The sequence below is a fragment of the Drosophila arizonae genome, chromosome X (assembly GCF_054131065.1).
Source record: "Drosophila arizonae isolate 15081-1271.41 chromosome X, UAZ_ARI_1.0, whole genome shotgun sequence".
In the NCBI taxonomy this organism is placed as follows: Eukaryota; Metazoa; Arthropoda; class Insecta; order Diptera; family Drosophilidae; genus Drosophila; species Drosophila arizonae.
The window spans coordinates 19,490,375-19,512,548 of record NC_142927.1 but is presented as its reverse complement, the minus strand read 5'-3'; the positions used below and the strand labels follow the sequence as shown (position 1 = coordinate 19,512,548).

The 22,174-nt window shown below is 44.9% G+C and overlaps 3 protein-coding genes across 19 annotated transcripts in view; 2 read left to right on the top strand and 1 right to left on the bottom strand.

Moving 5' to 3' along the window:
• Positions 1-298: 298 nt before the first annotated feature.
• betaCOP (coatomer subunit beta) lies at positions 299-3,906 on the top strand. Its single transcript, XM_018016369.2, has 7 exons — positions 299-791; positions 845-2,148; positions 2,212-2,867; positions 2,932-3,093; positions 3,155-3,428; positions 3,490-3,595; positions 3,653-3,906. The coding sequence occupies exons 1-7, from the start codon at positions 480-482 to the stop codon at positions 3,716-3,718; spliced, it is 2,880 nt and encodes a 959-aa protein (XP_017871858.1). The 5' UTR covers positions 299-479; the 3' UTR covers positions 3,719-3,906.
• Positions 3,907-4,398: 492 nt separating this feature from the next.
• On the top strand, positions 4,399-6,486 carry Sec22 (vesicle-trafficking protein SEC22). Of its 3 annotated transcripts, none has more exons than XM_018016370.2 (5): positions 4,399-4,558; positions 4,632-4,956; positions 5,029-5,138; positions 5,222-5,523; positions 5,591-6,486. In XM_018016370.2, exons 2-5 carry the CDS (start codon positions 4,882-4,884, stop codon positions 5,737-5,739), a joined length of 636 nt encoding a protein of 211 aa, XP_017871859.1. In that variant the 5' UTR covers positions 4,399-4,558; positions 4,632-4,881; the 3' UTR covers positions 5,740-6,486. The 3 variants fall into 3 exon arrangements, with proteins under 3 accessions (XP_017871859.1, XP_017871861.1, XP_089331063.1); XM_018016372.2 differs by having other exon boundaries at positions 4,617-4,956; XM_089474937.1 differs by having other exon boundaries at positions 4,400-4,558; positions 4,624-4,956.
• Positions 6,487-6,585: 99 nt separating this feature from the next.
• LOC108619667 (uncharacterized protein CG43867) overlaps positions 6,586-22,174 on the bottom strand; it is a 155,157-nt gene continuing 139,568 nt past the window's right edge. For 7 of the 15 annotated variants that reach the window (XM_089474907.1, XM_089474908.1, XM_089474913.1 and 4 more), the window contains 9 exons: positions 15,945-17,424; positions 14,379-14,779; positions 13,880-14,302; positions 13,543-13,825; positions 13,362-13,474; positions 13,081-13,290; positions 10,712-10,807; positions 10,164-10,505; positions 6,586-9,881 (listed from right to left, as the gene is read on the bottom strand). In XM_089474907.1, the coding sequence (XP_089331033.1) occupies positions 8,544-9,881; positions 10,164-10,505; positions 10,712-10,807; positions 13,081-13,290; positions 13,362-13,474; positions 13,543-13,825; positions 13,880-14,302; positions 14,379-14,779; positions 15,945-17,424 (4,686 nt within the window). In that variant the 3' untranslated portion in view covers positions 6,586-8,543. The remainder of the gene's footprint in view (positions 9,882-10,163; positions 10,506-10,711; positions 10,808-13,080; positions 13,291-13,361; positions 13,475-13,542; positions 13,826-13,879; positions 14,303-14,378; positions 14,780-15,944; positions 17,425-22,174) is intronic. The other 8 variants (XM_089474916.1, XM_089474918.1, XM_089474909.1 and 5 more) reach the window with 7 other exon arrangements.

The following is a 22,174-nucleotide window of genomic DNA, read 5'->3' as shown; positions in this document are numbered from 1 at the left end:
TTGGGGGGCAGGTGGGCAGCGCATCCAATTATTGCCGTTTATTGCTGTTGTTATGCATAATATACTCAAAAAGAAAGTATGCACAATGAACTTGCTAATCAGATTTGCTCTAGAAATTTCCTTCTATTTACAGCTGAGCTGAACAAATAAATGGTACATTGTCAAATTTGAATTTCCCGCGCAATGGCAGCACTGCATGCGCTAGCAGCGCCAAATATGATAGCGCCACCTGGCGGATGTTGAGCACGACTCGAGTGGCACACGCAAGCGATTAGTCAGCTGTTATCCGGTCACACTTGGCAAGTGTCAAAACCGATATAGCTGGTCACATTGAACTTTTGCCTCGAAACAAATGACACGTCAAGTGAATTGGATATTGGGAGCCAAACAGTGAAATAAATCGGCAATTAACTACACTATTCAATAACAAATTCCGTATAGAAATCGTGGACAGCGTTGCCGCTTAGTTTGGTGCAAAGATGACCCAAGTACCGTGTTACACGATCATCAACTCGCCGGACCTCGAGGTGCCGAACGAGATGCAGCTGAAGCAAGACCTCGAAAAAGGCGACACGAATGTGAAAATTGAGACGCTGAAGAAGGTGATCAAGCTGATGCTAAATGGCGAACGCTATCCGGGCCTCATCATGACCATCATACGCTTCGTGCTGCCCGTGCAAAATCACATGATCAAGAAGCTGTTGCTCATTTTCTGGGAAATCGTGCCCAAGACCTCCGCCGATGGCAAGTTGCTCCAGGAGATGATACTCGTGTGCGATGCCTATCGCAAGGTAAGCTCAGCATTGCTTTTGCCAGAACTATGAACTGACCATTATCCCTCTAGGACTTGCAACATCCGAATGAGTTCTTGCGTGGCTCCACGTTGCGTTTTCTGTGCAAACTGAAGGAGCCGGAGTTGTTGGAGCCTCTGATGCCGGCCATTCGCGCCTGCCTGGATCATCGCCACTCGTACGTGCGCCGCAACGCCGTACTGGCCATTTTCACCATATACAAGAACTTCGACTGGCTGGTGCCAGATGGCCCGGAGCTGATTGCCAACTTCCTTGACACACAGCAGGACATGTCGTGCAAGCGCAACGCCTTCCTCATGCTGCTGCATGCCGACCAGGAGCGTGCCCTCAACTTTCTGGCCTCGTGCATCGATCAGGTGCAGAGCTTCGGCGACATCCTCCAACTGGTCATTGTGGAGCTCATTTACAAGGTGTGCCACGCCAATCCCGCCGAGCGCTCGCGCTTCATACGCTGCATCTACAATCTACTCAACTCACCGTCGAATGCAGTGCGCTACGAATCTGCCGGCACGCTGATCACACTCTCGCTGGCACCCACCGCCATCAAGGCCGCCGCCGGCTGCTACATCGAACTGATCGTCAAGGAGAGCGACAACAATGTGAAGCTTATTGTGCTGGACCGTCTGATTGCCATGAAGGAGAACGAGAACATGGAGAAGGTCATGCAGGACCTGGTAATGGACGTGCTGCGCGTCCTGGCTGCCCCGGACATCGAGGTGCGCCGCAAGACTCTGGCTCTGGCCATGGACTTGGTCTACTCGCGTAACATCAACGAAATGATCCAAGTGCTGCAGAAGGAGGTGGCCAAGACGCACAACGTGGAGCACGAGGACACGGGCAAATATCGCCAGCTGTTGGTGCGCACCCTCCACACCTGCTCCATCAAGTTCCCGGATGTGGCCAGCAGTGTCATCCCCGTGCTGGTGGAGTTCCTCTCCGACACCAACGAACTGGCCGCCGTCGATGTGCTGATCTTTATACGCGAAGCCATACAGAAGTTCCCGGCTCTGCGCGGACTTATTATCAAGCATCTGATCGAGGCCTTCCCACAAATCAAATCCTCGAAGATCCATCGTGCCGCCGTCTGGATTCTGGGCGAGTATGTGGAAGGTGAACAGATTCCTGAGGTTATTGCAGCCATACAGCAGACTCTCGGCGAAATACCCATGGTCGATGCCGAGCAGCGTCGCCTCGCCGGCGACCAGACCGAGGAGCAGCTGCAGCAGCAGCAACAACAACAGGGCACAGCCGGCAGTGGTGAACAGACAACAAACAGCAGTAACAAGGTCACATCCGATGGCACCTATGCCACGCAGAGCGCCTACAGCCTGGCACCGTAAGTACCCAAAATAGGATCATGTCCAACAGCCATCCTCATCGTTCGCCCTTTTTCCCGCAGCGTAACCAAGAAGGAAAAGCGACCACCACTCCGCCAATATTTGATGGATGGGGATTTCTTCTTTGGCGCCGCCCTCTCAGCCACGTTGACCAAACTGGCGTTGCGCTACGCGGAGCTGGTGACGGATGCGCGCACCGTGAACCGTCTCACCACACAGGTCATGCTCATTATGAGCTCCATCTTGCATCTGGGCAAGTCTGGCTTCCCCACCAAGCCGATTACATACGATGATTCGGATCGCATCATGATCTGCCTGCGTACGCTTAGCGAGCGCACACCGGAGGCTGTTGGCGTCTTTTTGCACGACTGCCGCGACGCACTCAGCAAGATGCTGGATGCCCAAACGGAGGAGGACCAGCGCATGCTGAAGGAGAAGCAGCGCGCCACGGCCAAGGTGCAGCCCGATTCGCCGGTGCTGTTTGCCCAGCTCTCAAACGGACGCGACAATCAGTTGGGCGAGAACGTATTCGAATCCAGCCTCAATCAGGCGTTAGCCGGCACCAAGACAGCCCAAATCAGCGACATGTCCTCGCCCAACAACAAGCTTAACAAGGTCACCCAGCTAACTGGCTTCTCCGATCCGGTCTATGCCGAGGCCTACGTCAATGTCAACCAGTACGACATCGTCTTGGACGTGTTGATTGTGAACCAGACAAGTGAGTCGATCTCTTAACTGAAACCTTTCAAAGGTCAGATTTCTATAATCTGTCCATATTCCAGATGATACGCTGCAGAACTGCACATTGGAGTTGGCGACATTGGGCGATCTGAAGCTGGTGGAGCGTCCGCATCCGGTGGTGCTGGCGCCTCACGATTTCTGCAACATCAAGGCCAACGTGAAGGTATCCTCCACAGAGAATGGTATCATCTTTGGCAACATAGGTAAGTGACGTGGGAATGATTCATTTATGTCCTTTACTGATTCTGATTCCACATCGTGCAGTATACGACACGGCGCTGAACACCAACGTCGTGGTACTCAATACCATACACATTGACATCATGGATTACATCATTCCGGCCAGCTGCACGGACACCGAGTTCCGTCAGATGTGGCAGGACTTTGAGTGGGAGAACAAGGTAACCGTCAACACCAGCTTCACCGATCTGCACGAGTACCTCAAGCACCTGTTGAAGAGCACCAACATGAAGTGCCTGACGCCCGAGAAGGCCCTCTCCGGCCAATGCGGCTTCATGGCCGCAAACATGTATGCCAAGTACGTATCGCATTGCCTTTCAGTCTGTTGCTGTCCAGTCTAACGATTCGCATTCTAACAGGTCCATCTTTGGAGAGAACGCTCTTGCCAATCTGAGCATTGAGAAGCCTGTCGATGATCCCGACTCGAAAGTAACTGGCCACATACGTATTCGCGCCAAGAGCCAGGCAAGTGTAGCTCCTCCAGCATATTTGTCACACCTTAATGATTCATTTTTCTTTCAGGGCATGGCACTTAGCCTGGGCGATAAGATTAGCTCCTCACAGAAGCAATCGGTGCAGGCCGCCTAGTTAATCAGCAGCAGTATAAGCAACAGCAGGAGCCAGCACAAGAAATTCAAGCTTATTTAAGAGGTGGCCGAGCCACGGCCTGCATTCCGCCTGATTTTGAATAAAAGCAGACCACAACAGCCTATTACATACATATTATGATTATGCATGCAATTATATACTTATTTAATAAAGTTAACCGCCCCAAATTGAACTTTATTTTACTTGCATTGTGCGACAGAGACAGGAGATACATGAACACGCAATTCGTTGTTAAATAGAGCGAGATAGCAAATAATGAAATGCCTTCATACACAGCTAAACATAACGGTGTATTTATATAATATAGTAGATTTTGGCTTTTATCTTTGATAACTTGTAATTACTGAAGTGCTCTTCATCAACTAATAGATAAAATGCTGTGGGAAATTTCAATTTCAAAATTTTTCACATGTGTCACGTCAGCATTTTAAATCAGATTTTGTGTGATTAACTTAACGGCAAAAACAAAAAAAGTACTCGCCACGAAGTTTCGTCCACTAAATTGAGTATAAATTTAAGCTGCTTTATTCATTTATGTAAATTGCATAATATGTATTTATTTTCCTTAAATTTGAAATTTCGATTGCCAGATCAAAACCGCGCCTGGCCAACTATCGATACTATCGCACACATAGATACACGCTTTAACGATTGTTGTTGATGCATCGTGCTTTGACAGGTCCAGCGCTAGCCGCTGACGTGTTTCAAGCAATACAAAAACACGAATCCATTTACCCTCACACAACATAGTTCCGTAAATTTATCGGGCGATGTACGAAATCGTGATTTCGCCAACAAAATAACATCACAGTCATTTGGGTAAGGATACAAAATTTGGGCACAGTGTGCAGGGCTACTTATTTCAACAATCATACAGTTTTCAGTATTTCAGACTCTAAATGAAAGTTGCTAATTCAAAGCAACAACAAAAACAACAACTGATTCCAACGGACACAGCGGCCAAAAGTGGGGAGTAGCGGCCGCGGCAACAATAAACGAAGTGGAAAGCCAGCCGCATTAAACTGTAGCCGTGGCCACAGTCGCGCATTAAGCAACATAGACAGACACACACACACACAAACATTTCCAATTGATATTACCCCAGTCCCAGAGAGCAGAGAGCAAAGGACACAGGCTAAACTATGGCGCTGCTGACGATGATTGCCCGGGTCATTGATGGTCTGCCACTGGTGGGCACCATGCAGGACGACGAGCAGGTGCGTCACACACACACACATATGTATATACACATTCACAGTTTTATAACACTTTCACTTTTTGTGCATTAGAGCGGTCGTAGCATCTTGGATTATCAAAATCAAGCGAAAATGCTATTTCGCAAGCTGGGCACACACTCGCCAGCGCGCAGCAGCATCGAAACAGGACCATATTTATTTCAGTAAGTTGCGAATGTTGAAATATTTGCCAACATTGAATCATCGTTTGATTTAATCGCCTTGACTTGACCTCGCACTCGCACAGCTATCTTATCGAGAACGATGTTTGCTACTTGGTGATGGTTGATAAAATGTATTCGAAGCGTTTGGCATTCAACTATCTGGAGGATCTGGCACAGGAGTTTCATACGAACTACGGCCGGCGTGTCAATTCGGTGACACGCCCCTACGCCTTCATCGAGTTCGACGTGTACATACAGAAGGCGAAAAAACAACTGACAGACCGCAGACGCAACATAAGCAACATTAACACACAGCTGCAGGATGTGCAGCGCATAATGGTCCAGAACATTGACGATGTACTGCAACGTGGCACTGTCTTGGCGGGTGCGTATAAAGAACAATGCGATTAGTCGACTAAATAATTCTAATGCCTTGCGCTTATCGCTTGCAGAGCTGGACACTAAAACACAGAACTTGTCGATGATGTCACAGAAGTATAAGAAGGATGCCAAATTATTAAATCGCAAATCAATGTACGTCCAGGCGGCCGCCGTGGGCACTCTATTTCTAGTGTTTATACTTTACTTTTGGGTTTTGTAATATATGTACGTACGTTAGTCGCACTAGATGTTAGTTGTCAATATGTAATGAATGTATGGCTCGTTCGGGCGGCACGCTTTCATCTTTGTTGTGTGCCGCTGGCATCGTTGCTTTCAACACGTCATAGACGACGAGCAGCGGAGCGGTCGTGGCGCCAACTGTGTGCTGCTAGTTTCAAAGGCCAAAAGACATTTCAATATTTAATATAGTACTTGTACAACAACAACAAGAGCAGCAGCTGCAGCAGCAACAACAACCTAGATAATAATAACCACTGAATGGGGGGCACATCATTTTGACACGCTGCCCCGCTGCTTGCTTCAATTTATACCTTGCGTTGTGGGTTTAAACTACCTTTTATTTCCAAGCATACACATACGAACACTGAACCACACACACACACACACACTCCCAAAGAGAGGCGAGCCACAACTCCATAAAACGGCGATAATATACTGACTACGGTTTATGACACTTGTTCATATATTTAATTGGCTTGCTTAACACCATTATCTGGCATGCAGCAGCGAGAAAGAGAAAGGAAGAGGGAGTGAGAGTAATGGACAAAATTAGTTTTATATACTGTATTTATCTGTTTATGGAGCCGGCCCACAGGCACAGAAAACTTTTGTAAATTATCGTAAGCCCAAACAAATGTGTGTATAAATAGCTTGTATATGATGCTAATCATCACTATGACTAATGATGGATATCAATAAAATACTATATTAGGCAATTTCAAACAAATTATTGAACAATTAAATCAATTTGAGTTCATAAATATTATTTACGCATATATTACCCATACCAATTCGCATTCCTGAGATTAAAACTGCAGGTTAGATATTAATGATTAATTTTTCCTTTATATATATATATTTATTTCCTTTGTTTTGGAGTGTTGATATATTCGCCTATTCCTTGCCATATATGCGCTGACAAATGTTTATGCATGTATATTTATATATACTAGTTGAATGTCGCCTTCTGTTTTTTTGCTTTTTGTTTTATTTTTGCGATTTTGCATATAAATTTTTAATATCAAATTTTTACAATTAGGAAAAAAATGCGCTGTTGCCATTTACACAGTTATATAATGCTTGTATAATTTTCATTCGTTAAATATATGTATATATATAAATGTGTGTGTGTGTGTGTGTACGTGTATATACTATATATGATATATTATAAGTTCTTTCGAAACAGAACAGAACAAAACAGAAAACATGAAACAATATTCGAAAGTGCTTTGACAAATACTTAGTAAAAACGGCCAATCGACAGGGAGCAGCAGCTGGAGTGCTATTTGGTGTTAATTTATTGTTTTACAGCAATTTTGTATTTTCTTTGATTGCGTAAGTGTATAACTTACTAGGAAAATTGGTTTTTACTACAATATATAAATCTCAATATTTTGTATACAATAAATGTTTGTTGTCGTTTTCATTATTCAATTTTGTGTCTTGTTTCTTTGGACGTTTCCTTTGTATAAATTACAAAAGAACGTTTCTATGTTGTATATCAATTGGAATTTCTATTTTCGCTTAAGTTTCTTATGTTGTTTGTCACTAGAAGCTCTGGCTGTGTTCGGTTGGCTATTCTTGTTGTTTTGTTTTTTACTTTTTTACTTATATAAATATTTGTATTTAATTTCATTTCTTTTGATTTGTTAACATTTGAATAAAAAACCTACTTTGCTGTGAAATGAGCTGATTTCAAAAATACATTATGCAAATTAGGAATCGTACAATGATGATATTTCAAAAATAAAACATGGATATGATATACATATATATAAATATTCAATACAAACACTTCCCCTCGCACCGTAACTATGTAGACAACATTAATATATCAAGTGCTCTTTCTAGAAGCCATAATGATAATGTTTAGTCTCTATGCCATCTATGCCTATGCTCTACGTTATCTAATTCCTCACTTTCGTTTATCTTAAAAAAAAAGTTGTGAAAAAAAATATTTTAATAAAAAAAAAAAAAAATTGTATCCTATGTCTGGACATGAAAAACACTATACAAAATATGGTTATACAATTGTTAATTCTTCCACCCTGTTGCTCTAGGGTAAACCCTGATGCAAATTATTGCAATTTCAGCTTAATTTTGTTGTTGTTGTTGTTGTTGTTTTTGGCTTGTTTCATTATCTTGGTTTTGTTCTCTACATCTTCTTCTTCATCATCTACATTCAAAAGGCAGTTTTTGAGCATGGAGGGACAAAGTGAGATTCATGACGAAGCATTAATTAGCAAGAATATCGGATATATCTATATATATATATATGTGTGTATATATATAAAGCTGTGTGTATATAGTACAATACGAGTATACATAGGTGAGAGAGTAAAATAGTGAAAACGAATAGATCAAGAAGAAGGTGCTGAAACGCGATTTGCACAAACTGCTGTACAAAAGAAAATCACAAAAGAAAATTCGTTGAAGAGACACACAGAATGAATATATGTATGCATATACATATGTGTGTATGTATATGCATGTATAGTATATGCTTGTACCTGACGTGGGGTACGACTTAAGGCTATTCAAAAAAAAAGTTCTGTTTACAATATACGCTTGTATGGGCTTTAGAGTACGAGTACCGTTATTAGCTTAGCTTAGGAAAGAACGTTCTTGTTTAGTGTTGAGAAGCGCGCAAAGTACAGTACAGTATAGCACGGCGTTACCTAGATATATATATATACTATATGTTGTATATATCTACTTATAGATGCATCTCCTCTGTCTGTCTTATTTATGCACTTCTGTACACGCCCCGCCCCTGGGCGTGGCTCACTTGATGCGCTGATGATCCGGCGTGCTCTTCAGTATATCCGGCTGATGCGGATGATGATGGTGATGCTGATGATGGCCGCCACCCGATTGCGAGTTGAGCGTGCCCTGGTGGCTGCCACCACCGGCGCCGGCACCGCCACTACCGCCAGTACCGCCCGCATGGTGCGAGCTGCTGAGCGTGTGCGAGTGCGTGGAGTTAAGCGTGTGGGTGGCGTGCGAGTTGAGCGTGTTGTGAGCCGTGGTGGTGGCATTTGTGGAGAAGCCTGTGATGCTGCCAGCTGCGCCGACTGCCGTGAGGCCCGCGACGCCGCCAACGCCACCAACGCCGACGCCCGGTCGCTGGGAGGTGCGCAGCGAGCGATGCGATCCGTTGCGCGTGAGCGAATTCATCTGCGGTGTGCCCGGCACGGTGTGGCCCAGCGCATTCATGTAGTCTGCAATGAGCAGCGTTATCTCCAAGATCTTCGGCTTGCTCATGGCGAAGAGCAGCTTCTGCTCGCAGCCGCCGGCCAGGGTGCCGTCGTCGTGCGAGACGACCAGCATGAAGTCATCCTGGCAGCCACCGAATGTCATCACCGTGCTGTAGGGATAGCGCGCCACGGGCGCCATCGTCGACAGCTCGAGCACGTTGAGCGCATCCTCGGCGACGGCCAGCCAGGCGACGGGCGTGCCGGCGGCGGTGTGCGGCTCGCACTGGCGTGGCTTCGCCTGGAACAGGCAGGCGCCGAAGTAGGGCCACTTGCGGCAGCAGGTCAAATAGATGCGCACGCAGTCCAGCGTCGAGCGGCCCTTGAGCAGCGTCCACTTGGATATGAGCAGCTCCTGCACATCCTTCAGCTGATCGGCGCCGAGTGCGTCCCGATAGCGATACGGATAGAACTTGTCCAGCGCCTTGAGGCCCACGTCGCGCGACTTCTCGTGCGAGTAGTCGCCCATGTCGATCTGCGACATCAGCGAGGCCAGCTCCAGGGCCAGCTCACGCGAGAGCGGAAACCGGCCCTGCACGATCTGCGCATTGGTCTGGTAGCAGAGCAGCAGCCGCTCCTTGTCCGTCTCGCACTTGATGGTGTGCTTCCAGTAGAGCCGGTTCTTGTAGCTCAGCTGGATGACGCGCGAGTTCTCGAACTTTCCGGAGCCCTTCTCACGCAGCGCCGTCTCCCACTTGCTGATCACATCGCACAGCTTGGCCAGCGGCTCCAGATAGTGCTCCAGATCCTTTTCAATCGGATCATCGCTGAACAGACAGAAGCCGTTGTTGGCATCGCGGGTGCCCAGCTCCTGGGCCAGTGTTGTTTGGAATTCCTCGATGGTGGTGGAGCCGTCAAAGGAAACCACCTGAAGATGATAAATGAACTTGTTCAGTATTTGGTTCCAAGATCTTAAACTCTAGTTCTTACATCACGAGTTGTAACTGCTGCTAACCAGCAAGTTAACTAGTGTTCTTTTGAACAAGTTCACAAGGAGGTCCTTATACTTAATAGTTCTTGTTTCTATAAACTACTGTCGAAACAGAGCGCTATCTTATGATAGACTTATGCACTAGTGAACTGGTTCACATAAATAGTTCCCATCCAAAAATGATCCGAATTGGCGAACTAGTTCATATTGCTTGCTTACCTGATACGTGGCGTTCATCATGTGAACGGGTATGGCGTGCGGCAGGGAGTGATGATATGGATTCTTCAGCAATATGGATAGCACCTCCATGCGCGATGGCTTCGTCTCGCGCCCGCCATTCTTCAGGGTGCGCTCCAGGGCGCGCTCGCAGTAGGCGGCATATTTGCCCGTTTCTGTTTTGGTGTCCGCGTTGCGGGACAAGTGCAGCTTGAGATACCACAGTAGGCGACTGGACTTGGGCACAAACAAGGAGACGGCCAGTGCGAGCAGCTGCCAGCCCTGAACAAAGCTGTAGGCGGGCGGATTTGACTTGCAGTCGATGATGGGCGTCGCGACGGGAGCCTGCTCCAGTGTAGAATAGCGAAACAGAGAGAGAGAAAGAGCAAATGGAGAATCAGTTGAATGAGATGAGCATAAATGAGGCAGATGTCTGGGTTAGGCAACTCTACAATTGACTACAGTAACTGAAAGCAATCGTTTAACAAATCGTTTATCGCATATTTATCGTATATCGATTATTGAGTGACAAGACAAATTTCCCCTCATACCTGTATCGATGTGGGCGAACTGCCGTTGGCCTGAGCCTGGCCAGCCTGTTGGGTATCACAGGTGAACAGGCTTTGGGTGGCGCACAATAGTAGTTGCTGTAAATTTCGTCGTCGTTGTCGTCAATAATTGGTTACGTACAGTGTTGGAAAACGGTTGGTATTTTCGGTATTTGCGGTTATCGGTTAACGGTAATGGATACATTGGTTCGATACACATACAAACGAAACGGAAATCGTTTCAAAACCAAAAAGAAACGAAACATAATAGAAGAATAGAAGAGAAGCCAAAAAACATTTGCTGATCAATTTTTTGTTTGCCATTAAACGAAGTTTTTGTGTCTTTTTTCGTGTATTGTTTTTTTTTCCAGAGTATCCTTAATGTATATATATGACACGCTATACAAAAATCGTTCTCTTTGTTGTTGTTGTTGTTTTTGTTTTTTTGTTTTTTTTTTTCTTTTTTTTTTTTTTTTTTGTAAGAAGCGTAACGGGCAACAGAAATGAATAAACTCTATGCGAAACATTCAAAGCCATTGAAAAAATATAATCAAAGCAGTAAACTGAACAAATTGAACAAAGGGGCGAAACATAAACGAGTTAGAAAACGCTTTAGATCAGAAGTAGTTACAAGAAGGCAGTTACAAGTGTGTAGCGCGCTTATGCGTGGCCAACTTAAGCGTGATTCGATAAGAATCGATAGCACACGATCGATATGCATTAATCGGCAAAGTTGATGGCACGTATGAGCGAGCTGCATTCGATACAGACAGATTAAATGAGTATGTCTAGGAAAGAGAGAGAGAGTAAGAGAGAGAGAGAGAAAGAGAGAGAGAGAGAGAGGGAGACAGATATAGGGGGGAAGGGAGACAGGGAGTCTCAGTAGTCTATAACTATACTGGGAGTAAAAGTTTGAATTATTATTAATTTTGTCTGTATTGAGTGGACTCCCAATCAAAGCCTAGGAGAGGGTATTAGAGTTTTCCTTGAATGGTATTTGTAGCTTAAATATGTGAAGGACATAGCATGTCCATTTAGGATAGACTTCAAATGCTTGTCATTTGAGACAAACAAGTTTGATAGTTTTTCAAAATGAAATTTCTCAAAGATCTTCAAGAAAATTCCTTCTCATAGAGTTTTTTTCATACAGAAAGCTAAAAGCAATCGACTATTATTTATTATATTGTTAAAGGATCAGACAAAATTCAACAAAGGTCTGAAAGCTTCGGCCAGCCGAAGATGCAGTTTTCTAACTTGTTTTCTGGAAAAGAGTACGTATTCATGTATTTGTATGTATGTTTGTATGTATGTATGTATGTATGTTGGTTTTCGAGTGAAGTGTGTTTGTAAAGTATGTTGTAGAGTATGTTAGAAATTTACAGCAAATACTTTATACAATGATAACGAATCAACAATAATTAGATCAAACTAAACACATGGAAACAATTTTTATGGTGTTGGCTTTGCCTTGAAAGCTAAATATGTATAAGTACTTGAGCATGTATGTGGATATGTGTACACATACAGATAGTTGAGTATAGATATAGTATGACAGTTATGGGGGAAATTTATTGTCTGTTCAACTACTTGAAATACAAACGAAAACAATGCACAAATAGAGGAAAGGACAAGAATAATCGAACAACAATTGGGATCGATAAATATCAATCAGAGACATGCAGGAAACGAGATATATAAGAAATAATGCTAAGGTGTGTCAATGAGTATGTTAAAGTTAATATGAATGTTAAAGTATATGTTATGTTAATGTTAATGTTAATGTTAATGTTAATAGGCATGTCTTATAGGTATGTTTGTATGTAGGTTAAACGTATTGATTATTCATTATTTCGATCGTAAGCTTTTAAATGTAAGCAAAGCTTTTTGTAGCTGGCCAAATGTTGCTGATGGTTGTACCAAAGCGATGAATTTTTGATAAGCAATTAAAAACAAAGCAGTAGAATACAAAAGTTGGGTAGTACTTCACATACGATACCTAGTTGGATAGACTTTTTGTTTTGGTTAGGTAACGCTTTAAAGAGAGAAGCTTTTCGAAGTCTTTTCTTAATCAGAATGAAGTTATATCACATGATGGGGGATATATGTACATGAGCTGAATTCTTCTGTGGCGACAGTTTAGAATTTGGGAAACATAACGAATCGGGAGCGTAGAGCTTTTATTCCGATGCGGAATAGGAATGATGGAGCCACGTGCGAGTCATGTACACAACAAGTTAGTAATGGGATTAGATGGGGGAATGTTACGGAAATTATAAGAAAACTAGAAAGATAACATCTAATTGGGGGAGAATGGGGAGTACAACTAAAAGAGCTTTTTGAATGATAAGAAGCTTTGCAACTGAAAAACTTACGCGCGTTTGCTTGCCCAGTTTCTTGTTTACCTGGACACCGACACTTAGTTTCTGGCCCATATGTCGGGAGGTTTGCTTTATCAGAATGCAGATCATTTCGGTCTGCAGCTCCGGCATATCCAGGCAATGCTGCAGCGCATTTTGGGCGAGCACCACATGGTAATCGATGCCCGGCTGATTGACGGCCACGGACATAAACAGCTGAATGCTCTGTGGCGGGCAGAATGGGATTTATTAGTTACAAAGGTCAGAGAATCGGGGGAATCGGCAGTTGAGCTTACCTTGAATAGCTTTATAGCCTCCGGCTGCATGGTCTCCGTGTGCATGGAGGATAGGGGAGCTGTGATCGTATCTTTGGTGTGCAGCAATATGGGATGACGCCAGAGCACGCAGTCTACAGAGTGACAAACGGAGGACTTTATGAAACACTCGATCTCAGATGGAGCTGCAAGTATTACTCACTTGGATCACCGTCAGTTTCCATGAGCTTCTGCACCAGCTGCTCGTACTGTGTGCCCGCACTGGGCCCGCCGCCCGAGACGACGGTCAGATGATATAGCCAGTTGTCGCGCTCCGGCTTGCCGGATAGAATCAGATACGTGGGGCCCTGATGGGCCGGGTAGATGGCCACGGTGAGGCGTGCCTGATCCTGTGCGGCATCCTCGCGCTCCTCCGAGTCGGAGTCGGACACGTGCTCGACCTCCTCCACGCGTGCATCACGCATATTTATTTGACCCAGAGGATTCTGTGGGGAATGAGCGGGATTAGATAGGATCACCTTTGCAGCCTCCACACTCACCGTCTCAGCGGGTGCCTTGAAGTAGAGGAACATCTTGCCCAGGAGCACGCACCAGCATTTCTTGGCATGGCCGTTCTTCACCTTGGTCACCCAGCCCTGCACCGTGGGCTTCTGATCGTCCCGGCTGAGCAGCAATTTGGTGGCATTGCGACGCTGCACGTTCTGCAGCACGCGTATCCAGTCGTCCATGGTGGCGTGCGAGTCGGCGGTCAGGTAGTAGACCTTCTTGCCGGTATCTATCTCGAAGGTGGAGGCACCCTCTGCCCGGCTGATGCGACAGGCCTCGTCCAGCAGGATCTGGCCCTGTGGCTTGCGCTGCACATCGTGCTGGCTCTTCCAGTAGTTGAGCGTGCCGTTCTTCAGGACGAACCAACGCTTGCGCCAGGTCTTCAGTTTGCCACCCAGCTTGGCCAGGTGACCCATCTGAGAGAGAGAGAGAGAGAGATGGTTACTGTTTGGTATGTCTGATATTAGAAGAAATCACACACGCAATGCTCACCTTCTCCAGCGATTCGAGTTTCTTGCTCGGCGAGTCCACGTAGGATTGACGCATCAACAGCGACGGCATCGAGGCATCCATGCAGGTCGATTCGGAGACAGCATCGGGGGGCAGGGCGTAGTCGTCGGAGAGGCCTGATTCAAAGGAAAGATCTGAAATTACTGTGCCACGCATGTGAGGGCTCACGCGCAGTTGCGTCAGCTGCGCGCCAGTTGTGGGCGTATGTAGGCGTGGCAGCGTGCTCTGTACATTGTGCACGGGCGCCAATGCCGGCGCCTGCGGGTGCGGCAGCGTGTGATGATGCTGATAATGGTGTTGTTGTTGTTGCTGTTGTTGTTGCTGTTGCTGTTGCTTTTGTTGTTGTTGCTGTGACTGGTGTGGTGTGGTTAAACGTGTGTGGACTGTGATGTGTGTGTGTGGCAGTGAGTGTGCGTGTGTGTGTGTGCGTGTGCGTGTGTGTGTGCGAGTGGGTAGTTAATGGCGGGTGAATGGCAAATGATGGTGGTTAATAGAGTGGTCATTGATGATAACATAAGGAAGCACCACACAACGAGGTGAGGGGAGAGGCGCAAGGAAGGAGATGCAACCAGTTCAAAGTTTGTTAGAATACCCATTGAAAATTAGTTGTCAAAGTAGATTATGGAACGACTCAAAGTATGGGCTTGGAGCAGAGCTAATAGCTAAGCAACTACTCATGCTACAGGATTCAGGAATATAGGAATAGGAGGAGAAGCACAGTGGGAGCAGGATTCTATAGAATCATTTTAAGTACTTTCAAATTACATAGTATGCCACAATTGTATGATATGAATTCAATACTTATTAACAAATAAAATAAAAACTAACTCAACATTTGTATATATATAAAATAAAAAAATAAAAAAATAAAAAAAAAATAAATATATAATGAAAGGAATTTATACACATAACACATAAAACAAATAAATTAATAAAAATATAATAAATTAAATTAAAATAAATAAAAAAAACTAAACATATATTCAAAGGAATTAAAAAATGAATAAAATAATACAAATATAATTAAACATAAAATCTAAATCTAAACATCGAAGTAATTGCATGATATAAACTCAACGCTTATTTTAAAAATAAAAATGTATGTACATTTATAAATAAAATAAATTAAAAATAAATAACTAAACTTACAGTCAAGGGAACTAAAAAAGTATATAGACATATAAAAAATAAAATTAATAAATAAAGTAACTTAATTTACAATCAAAGAAAATGATGGGAAATATGTATATTGTATATAAATATAAATAAATAATATAAATTAAATATATTTGAAGTGAAGTAAGTTGTTAATCAATAAACAAAGTCATACTTTTTTTTTTAATCATTGTTTTTAGCTTGTGTGTGTTAGTGTTTGGAGTTGGCATTTGTGTGTGGTTGTTGGGTTAGTGCTGTTGGTGTTGCTGTTGCAGTGGTTCAATGCTCAGATACCGCTACCGCTACCTTTACGCTTTACTGGTTTTACTGGGCGCGTGCGAGGAGAGAAGAAGAAGAAGATGTCTCTAGGGGTGGGTCTTGGACTGTACATACCACGCGCCTTGGCATTCTTGGGGCTCTCGGAGCCGCTGCGCTTGGCTGGGCTCAGGCTGGAGGAGGTCTTCAGACTCTTCGATGGACTCGACGCGCTGCCGGATGTGGAGGTCTCCGTATTATCTGTGCTGGAGGAGTTGTGCGAGTTGTGTGTCAGCATGACGGCATGATCCTCGCCATCGCTGGAATCGTCGCTCGAGTCGCCCGTGAAGGGCATCGAGCGTATTTGTGAGGCACGCCCCTTCACCGTGGCATAGACGGGCACGGATATATCACAGAAGCCGCCGCTGGCGGTTTGTTGCTGTCGCGTCGGCGGCTGGGGCGTGCCCGGCGTGCCGCTGCTGCCCAGCGTACCGTTCGCATCGTGGCCATGGCCATGGCCATGCCTTGGGGCGGTGCCACGTCCATTCGATAGGGTCAAGCTGTGCTCCTGCACGTCCGGCGTCGGCTCATTGCTGGCATTGCTCTCGGCGGTGCTGGTGCCAGCGAGTCCGTCGTTGGCCACCTGATAGATCTTCGCCTCCCAGCTGGGGAAGCGATGCAGCGGCGGCGTCGGCGGCCTGGGCACGCCCAATTCGCTGGTGGTGGTCGTTGTGGTGCTCGAGTTGCCGCCGCTGGCCATCAGCGCCGGATTGTTCTTCATCCAGGCGGGCAGCTTCTCGCACGAGGGCGTATAGATCTCGGCATAGTCGTGCGCCGTGTCCGTGTCGGAGCTGTCCGGCCGTGTGCTGGCCATCGCCGACTGCGCCGCCTTGCTGGAGATGCTCGACAGCGGCGCCAGGGTGAGGCCATCAACGGCCGCGACCAGGTTGCGCTCCAGCTCCTGCGGCTCCATGGAGAGATTGCGTCGATGCTGATGATGTGGATAGGAGCTGGTCAATGGCCGGCTAATGATCTCCTGCGGGTCGAGGCTCTCGCTGCGTCGTCGCGTTTCCGGCGTGCTCGCAAAGTCCTGCACGTCCAGGCTCAGGCTATTCCTGACCGGCCCGACAATGCTGTGGCGCTGCGACTGATTGGCTATGTGATTCTTGAGCAGCTCCAGCTGCTGGTTGCACTTGATGTTCTGTTCGCGCAACAGTTGATTTTGCTCCTCAAGATCGCGCAGCTTGTTGTTCACCCACTCCTTGATCTTGGCGGCCTTGGCCTCGATCTGGCGTGCGTCGTGCAGGCGCAGCTGTCGTTGCTCCTCCACCTGTATCTCCAGTGAGTTAATTGTCTTCTCCGCCTCGTTGCTGGGCAGGCAAACACCTACACCCACGCCCACGCCTACGGCCACGCCTGTTGTGCCTGTGACGCTCTGTTGGCAGGCAGCAGCCAAGGCTGCAGCGGCAATTGCCTGTTGCTGCTGTTGATGTATGGGCGAGCTGGTGGCCGTGCCCTGCTGCGAGTGTTGCTGCTGCTGCTGTTGTTGTTGTTGTTGTTGTTGCTGTTGTGCTTGGGGCTTTGGCCATTCACTGAGCCGCTGCTCCATAGCACGCACCTGTAAGTAATCAAGAGTGAGAAAGGACATGGTTAGCAATGGCTATGGCTTGACTTTGATGTGACCCCCACCCTCACCCCCTCCACTAAAAAGGGGAAAAACTTTTGCAGACAGCTCTCGTATGGCGCTGCAAAAAGTCTTTAGAAAATTCAATTAAATCTGCTTTAAGCTGCGGCTGTAAAACGAAACGTCCTCTAGCCAGGACTAATGCTTACGTATGACCTGCTCCCAAAGCTGTGCCGTGTAGTGGCAGAGACTTGGCTAAGTAGTTGGCAGCAGTTGGATCAAGTTAATGGCAAATGGAAAAAGTTCCATTCAACTGGGGATTGGTCTTTGCGTGGGTTCCGTATGTGCAGGATTAGGCGACGACTTAAATCTGAGGAAACTGCGCAAGGGAATGAGTGCGAGCAAAGCGCTTAAATTCCAGTTCGAGAATAGCTAGGAAAATTATTCGGAACTCAGTTGAGCTCTGTATAAGTAACTAAAATAACTGTAGAAAAATAACGGGTTAAGGCAATCACAAATTAAGTTGGCTTATTCTCATGTTAAAGCCACATTAAGTTCAATTAGATCCTTTGTACACAGTCCTTGTCAGACTGACGCCTCACGTGCAACTGGTTATAACTCATAAACTCATGTGCTTAAGGAGTTGGTCTAGCGCTTGGTCGCTGCAAAGAGTCCGGAGACCCCGGGCCAAGGAACTGTCAAGCGCATTGCTAAATTATGAGGCGCAGTGGCGCAAAAACTTGTGTAATTAAACGCAACCATTTGGGGCAGAGACTTTGGCGTCCATTTAGCACTTGGGCTGTGCTGCAGTTGAGCCAGGCATGCGAGCAATGCTTGAGCTGAGTTGGGCTCAGACTGGGTTGGGTTTGCTCAAGCAGGGAGTGTGCTTGGAGTATATATGTTTCAGGGTATACAACATTTGCCAAGCAATGCGACTGACAGTCATGAAAAAAAGGCACAGAGAGAGAGAGAGAGAGCATCTGAGACAATGGAAAAACAGGACATGTGGCTTACGACTTCAATTCGCATGCCAAGCTGAGCAGTTGCCTCCGGGGCTGGTCACCAACAACCGAACTGAACTGAACTGAACTGACAACAAAGGCAAACCCGGAAGCATGCCGACTGCCACTCATGGCCGTGTGGCAAGTGGCAAGTGGCAACTGCCGCACTTCACCTATTGCATTATTAGTTGGCACTTCGGTTGGTGGCGCCACACAGAAATGGGTCAATTGCCCAATGTTCAATGCTCGAGATGTCGTGGAACTCCATGCAAGCGCAATCTACTTTAATGGCCATGTCAGCCCAGCTCCACTTGCAGCCGCGTCCTGGTCGCGGCAGCTGGCAACTGCCTAATGCAGACTAAGCTCAGCTGCCACATGTTAAAAATAAATAGACTGCCGAAAATAACAGGCGGAAGTTCAGGTTATTGGACGCCACGCATATAGAATGCCAAAGTTTATGCCTGACACGAGCAGGACTCCTTGAATGCACACGCACACCCTCACAGACACACGTATACGTATGCATGTTGGCAGTTACAGGAATAAACAGAATTATGGTCACGCTAAACATATATTTAAAAGAGCAAAGAAACATAAGAGCGACCATGAAAATACACTATAAAGGGCCTAAGCCCCATAACAGGCGCCAAGAAAAATTACTCTAAACTCATAAAATACTAAAAAAATATTGACATTTCCCTATGGCATGCCAAAAAAAAAATAAACAGCTTAAATTCTTAATTGTGAGAATCGCATAGTAAGGTATTGAATTTTTGCTATATAATTGATATAAAGTATTACAGACTCTATATACAACATATGTATATGTTTTTGAATAAACTTGGGTCAGCTTTCCTTTACTGTAAAAATCATTTAAACCTTATTGTACTAGAATCGCAATATATTCGAATATATATATTTTAAAATACAATAAAATTTCAATACATTAAAAACTGTAAAATCCAAACTACCTACTTTTATGGTATTATTTATAGCATTACATATTTATAGCCACATATACACTTGTAAATAAAAGTGCAAGCTTCCATTTATTATAAAAAAAATTAGTCAAAAATAATTCGACATTATATTATATATTTATAAATATGTATATATTATATATCTTTTATAGCATTGTTTACAGCATTAGAGCTTCATAACCACTTATTTATATACTCTTAAGTAAATGTAAACATATGTATATAAATAATTCAGCTAAATTCGGCAACATATTCTATATATTCTATATAAATTTTCTAGTATTATTCATAGCATTACAGACTTTTAAACTCATATATACTTTAAAATGAAAGTTAAGCAGCAAACTTCCATTTAATATGAAAATCTGTATAAAAACAATTGAAAATTTCTTTTCAAACTGCTTAATGGCTTCTACTCGAGGCTAAAAGCCATGGCTGTTCTCGCATGCAAACTAACTAACTGGGCAAACTATTTGCGGGGCAAAAGTTAAAGTATTTATGGCAACACTTTGCCAAAGTCGGCAACTTTTGCTGAACAGGGGGCCAGGACGGAGCGGCGCGAGTCGTGGCATTAACTGGGCCCAAATACCAAATAGTTTCGGTTTACAGTTTCTAGCCAAAAACTTGTGCCATAAAATTTGATGGCGATTGAAAGAAAAAAGAAAAACCAATGGAAACAGACTAGTGCAGCGCTTAATTTTTTGTTTTCCTTTCGGCTTAACCATGGAACCCACACGCAGATGCCAGCAACTGGCCGAGAAACTTGCCCGAGTGATAACCATATGCGAAACTAAAGTTGGAGAAGTTTTGCATTTGCTGTTGGCATTGGATGCATTTAGGCGTGCGAAAACTTCTGAAGCGCTGCCAAAAGAACAAATAGCAATAGAAAGTTAGAAAGGAAGAACAGGGCAAAGGGCGAGTGGAAAGCGGAGAGAGCGGAGCTTTGTTGACTTTATCTCAGTTAGCAGCAGGAGCTGTCGCGTCGCTTGTGGCAAAAGACCGTTAGATATGAAAATAAATCTGCGCTCTGTCAGTTCAAGCAAATCCGGCAATTTGCGCCATTTGATTAGATTTTCTTGAATGTGAATGTGCAAGCATGTATGCGTGTATTGGTGTGTGTGTGTGTGTGTGTGTGCATATAAAAGACTCTAAAGTCCTGTGCAGCTGTTGAGTCTCATAAACGCAGTCTGTAGCAAGTTTCACATAAAGTTGACTACCCAACAACTTGCCCTAGGTCTGCGCCGGATGAGGAGGCTGAGGGTGGGTGGACTGAAGGGGGTTACACGCTTTACGGCTGAGCGCAGCTGCAACTGTCAGGCGCAACAAAAAATATATATAAAATATTGCAAAAATTGGAAACAATTCGATTTTTATTGCACAACGACATTTTTATTGCTGACTACTAGCCAAAATCCATGATAGAAATGGAGTAGGTGTGGCAGCTGGGCTCAAGGCTGTGCTACAGCGACTACTAAGTGCTGCCAGATGCCTGACTAGCTACCAGCGACGAGTCGTCTGCCCACTTAACATAAATCTCGTCTGCCAGAATCGCCTGCTGCTTGCATTAACTGCAAAACCCAAAATCCTAGACAATAATTTGCCTGAACGCACAATCGGATTAGGGAAACTACGAAGACGAGAATGCTGGTTGAGAATGAAGTGCTTGATTTGCAAATACCCTGTAGGAGTGTAAGAACTAGTAGAAGTGAAGTAAGGTTAAGTATATTTACAGTTTAGTATACCTAGTTTATATATATAGAACATATAGAAGCATATAGCCAGAACTAAATATGGGTTCAGCTAATTATTTTTTTTGCATTCTTTCCTCTCATCTTATATATAATACATACATCAAATAATCTTACATTAGTTATAATATATTATTGCTTTAAAGCAAACAAAGAATTACACTAATGCTAGATTCAACTAGTATACAAACAATATACCCAACTTTTATGAATTCATAGGGTAACTAAAAACAAAATATAAAATAGACAATTTCCAAAAAAAAAAAAAAAAAAGAAGAAAGAATAGAGAAAAACACATAAAAGATGAATGAGTTGAGAAATGAATATATTATATATACTTATCTTCGGTTATGCTTGGATGCACTTGCCAGATCCCCCAAGCATTTGAATACAAATTTAGATTTGAATTTTTAATGCGTTTTTGTCGGGGGACACGTTCGGCAATGCCAAGGATGGAAATAATCATGCCCATTCAAAGACATCAAATAGTCGGAAACGCAAATGAAAAATGGGAAAATTGTGAGGAAAAACTATTCAATGCACTCGTTCGCTCTGTTATCCAGTTGGACTGGGACTGACTGAGTGGGTGGATGCGTGGTTGAGTGAGTGGGTGAGTGAGCTATTAAGCAGCCTGTCTACTCGCGAGCATCCCTTTAGCCCCCTCCTCTGCCCCCACTCTCTAGGCAGTCGGCACGGCATTCCAATTTTTGTGGCAGCTCCCATTTGGTTGCCAAGCATGAATCCTGCTTTTATTACTAAATGAGCAGACGCAATTAAGTGGCGTAGGTTGTGTCCGCCCGAAGGGTTGACTGCCAGCGCATGCTGGCGGAGGGGGGCTGTAGAGGGTGGCATAGCCATGGTGTTACTAGCGGCAGATGACTAACGACAACGAGCCATAATGCTCGGTCGCTCCACTGGGCGCCCAGCAAGTGACTTTTTATGGAAAATGTGTGTAAGCGGAAAGCCAGAGGGAGCTTGGGAATCATACTAGGGAACCTGCGGTGCGTCAGAGGGG